Raw genomic sequence first — 3,684 nt, 5'->3', positions numbered from 1 at the left:
ATGGATGGATGGAGGTTCTAATTAAAGGAGGCACCCGTACAGACAGTTGATTGGCTATCTGGCCCTGCAGAAAGACACAAGCTCATCAACAGAAAGCTACAGGGCATAAATCATCACCAGGACACAGCTAAAGTACATCTGCACACCAAACATTTCAACCACACCTCAACCAGGATCCAGACACAGAGGCCGTTATTGCTGTCACCTGGCCATTTATAGGGAGGAAACTGTCCCCACTCTTACCCACAGAGGGCAGTGTTCCCACTCTGCCATCTCTCACAGATGCGTTACAGAGTGTGACCTCTCTAGTCAGTAAAGTCATGACCAAAATACAGGTGACAGGCAACACTGATGAAAACACATTGTATTGTGCCGTCGTTGACTGTGGTTTGATAAATTATCATGACACATGGACAGAATTTCTGGTGATGAAATTGTGTTTATAACAAGTCATGTGTAGCTTATATGCAATTTCAGTGATGAAATGGTATATAAGCTACAGATGACTTGTTTATTTTGAACCACCCTCTACACAACAATAATAACCCTGAAATGTAGTTATGGCTTTTGGCTTTTGGGTGGCACCCAGAAATTTCCGTGCCCCTATTCAGCCACGACTGTAAACATGTCTTTAGGTGCCCCTGGTATCAGAGACCTACATGATGTTAAACAGTGGTTTTAATGTTGTGGCTCGCCTATGGAATGTATTTACTGCTCCTCCAGCAGTCAGTCTGTTGCTTTAAATGTGGCTGCTCTCCTGTCAAACAGCTCTGGAGCTTCTGGTGATCAGTGACAGCAGAGAGTTTTAATCCAACAGGAACAGTACTACAGCTTCTGACATGCCCCTTCCTCAAATGTCATCATCATCGTCATCGTCATCTCCATCGTCATCTTCATCTTCATCTTCATCTTCATCATCATCGTCATCATCATGTGTGCTGAACACATGTTTTCATTCCAGGTTATATCTTTGTTTAGGAACATCATTTATGTTTGCCAAAGAATTATTTACCAGTGTATTATTTAAAACTATGTAAAAATGACAATTCACTTGTTGCATCACATGCAGCAAAAATCTCTTACAGTCAAAAGCCAGCACTTACCATCATCCATGCTGCCTCGCAAAGCCAAAGAGCAACAACTACAGAAACAACAGGCGTTTCAGAAAAAGGCTTAAAAGTTTGAAGGCTGTGTAACATATATGTTTTGGAATCATCAGTTCATTCTGTTTTGGACGTAGTCACTGCCACTGACTTTGCATAAACCTCAAAAATATTTAAATACTGCAGCGTGTTTAGTCTAAAGGTTGTTGGGAAGATGCTGTATCCATAAACAAAATATGTTTTGCAGCAGATTTCTCGCTCATTTAAACTCAGGAGCTAGCTTAAAAACATATCTTTAATTAAATACATTTAGATATATGATTTAAAGCTAGCTTAATCAGAATCATGTGAACTTGTTGTACCCACTACTCTGTTCAACGAGGCTAGTTAGTTTTGAGCACCACTTTGCATGTGGCAAAACAGCAGGACATAAATTCTTTATAACTAATTAATTAATTAATCATCCCAGGTTGCACAGTGTTGAAGTGGTTTACATTGTTTCCTTACAGCAGGGAGGTTTTGGGTTTGAACCAGCTGGTCAGATGGTCTGTGTTGAGTTTGCATTGAAGGGCTATTCCACGTTAATTCAACCACCTTTTTAAAACTTCTTCACATCACATTTTGGATTTTGTTGAACAGATATGTACGTGGTCTGCAAGGTTCTTGCCGGTTTTACACATTTCACTTGATTTTTTGTGACAAAAGGATTTCTTTCTAAGTTTCCACTGCTCAGTGCATATCGAAAGTATCTCATTAATAGGAGTCTCCCTACTGTCAAGCAAATTTGGGATTTGTGCAATCTTAAGCCATAGGTGGGGTAATTAGCAGAAACTGGGCTATAAAGATGCCTTCAGAGTGAAAGTGATATTTTTGCATTTTTAAACAATAACATGGGACACAGTACAAACAATTCAATTTAATTCTTGGTACACTGGATTTGCAATAAAAGCTCTTGCATTTTAGGTAAATATTTTTCTTCTATATTTACAACACAACAACTTTTATACATTCAAAAATGTTCTTTATGACCAATAGAATGTATTTATGTGGAATCCAGCATTTAAAAAGCACGAAAGTAGCCTTTTGTGAAGAATTTCATTTATCTATTATAGAAAATCAATGATGCATATATCTCCAACTTTTACATTATTTATACACGACATTGTGTTCTTCACACTAATGTATGATATATTTGATTATTGACATGACATTTTTGTACAACGTGTTTCACGTTTGATTTTTTGTTTGTCTTTAAAGGTAAATTTGTTCCACTTAAACCAACTATGGCCTTGAAACTGTACAAATTCCCACCAAAACCTGTTATAAAGTGAGAGGAGAAATATTAGTTGTATATTTTATGCTGTTTTACTATTTGAACAATGAGTGTTCAAAATTTTGGAAAAACAAAACTCAAGATCTTTCACGTGTTATTTATTTATTTAAATTTTTTGCCTTTGCTGAATTTGACATGAATCCCCAAATTTAGGTCAAATCTGTCAGAAGCTTCTACACAAAGTACATATCTGTCCCTATAAGGAAAATTAAAACACAACATTTGTGTGTAGTTCTATGAAGCCCCGAAACTTTTAGGAGACAGGCCTCGTCAGTGACCACCATAACAAACTCATCATGTAAACCAGGATGCTCTGGCATTGTTAGATGACTAACTTTCCACCATTAGCTATAGGGTACTAATTCCCTCTACTTCCAGCCTTTTTGCTAAGCTAGGCTTCACACTTTAAAGACATGAGATATCTGTATATAAGTAACCAGTGATGAAAGTAGGACAGCAACATTCGTTATCCTTCCTGATGATATTGATTCATTAATATCTGTTTCACTGACATTGTAACATAATAATATTGCTTTGTTGTTGTTGTTGTCAACCATTTGTGATTTTTTTTTTGGTTAAATAAAACAATCCTAACAAGTTGTGTTTGACCTGATTTATTTTCTTTGAAGCAGGTGAATGGAAAGTTTAGTCGATTTTGAAGAAGACAGAATCACACAGACAGAGAGTAGGAGGAGAGGATGACAGATGAAGATGGTTACTAAATGCAAAGATGTGGTTTCCTTTGCCGTTGACACCAACTTCCTGTTTGTGTTATTTCTGGTACAACCTGTATGTCATTCTTCCTCGCTTTCTGTCTCCTTCTTTTCTTCATCTTGCTCATTGACGGCTTGTGTTTCTTTCAGTCTCCCTTTTATTTATTTTTTTTTATTTTGCTTTGGACCTCTCTTTTATATCTTGTGTTCTTTCTTCCTCCCACTTTCTCTTTTCATCTCCTGTATGTTCTCCTGCTACAGCTTTGCCTTGACATGCCTGGTTATGAATGTGTTATTATTTTTGCAGAGGCCATAAGACAGAGAAAAAACAAGCGGGATGCGCAACACATGGTGTTATTCTGAAAACAAACCCAAAGTGTTGTTATACAGATTCCGGGGTTCAACTCTTGTCTCTGTATCACCAGAGGTCAGGTGTCAAGTATTTTGCACCTTAACTAATGATGGCGACAACGAAAAGGAAAGTGAATGATGAAAAAGGGGTTGTCAGCCCTGCATGGGAGATGGGGTTTGCTTT

General features: G+C 37.5%; 1 protein-coding gene across 1 annotated transcript in view; it reads left to right on the top strand.

Moving 5' to 3' along the window:
* The window catches only part of cd5 (CD5 molecule), a 14,766-nt gene extending 11,733 nt beyond the window's left edge, over positions 1-3,033 (top strand). Inside the window, exon 6 of the mRNA XM_008302807.1 lies at positions 769-3,033. Coding sequence (XP_008301029.1) covers positions 769-809 — 41 coding nt within the window. The 3' untranslated portion in view covers positions 810-3,033. The remainder of the gene's footprint in view (positions 1-768) is intronic.
* The last annotated feature ends 651 nt before the right edge of the window (positions 3,034-3,684 follow it).

This window comes from Stegastes partitus, unplaced genomic scaffold (genome assembly GCF_000690725.1).
Source record: "Stegastes partitus isolate 25-593 unplaced genomic scaffold, Stegastes_partitus-1.0.2 Scaffold1884, whole genome shotgun sequence".
Classification (NCBI taxonomy): domain Eukaryota; kingdom Metazoa; phylum Chordata; class Actinopteri; family Pomacentridae; genus Stegastes; species Stegastes partitus.
This window is presented reverse-complemented; position numbering and strand designations above follow the sequence as displayed.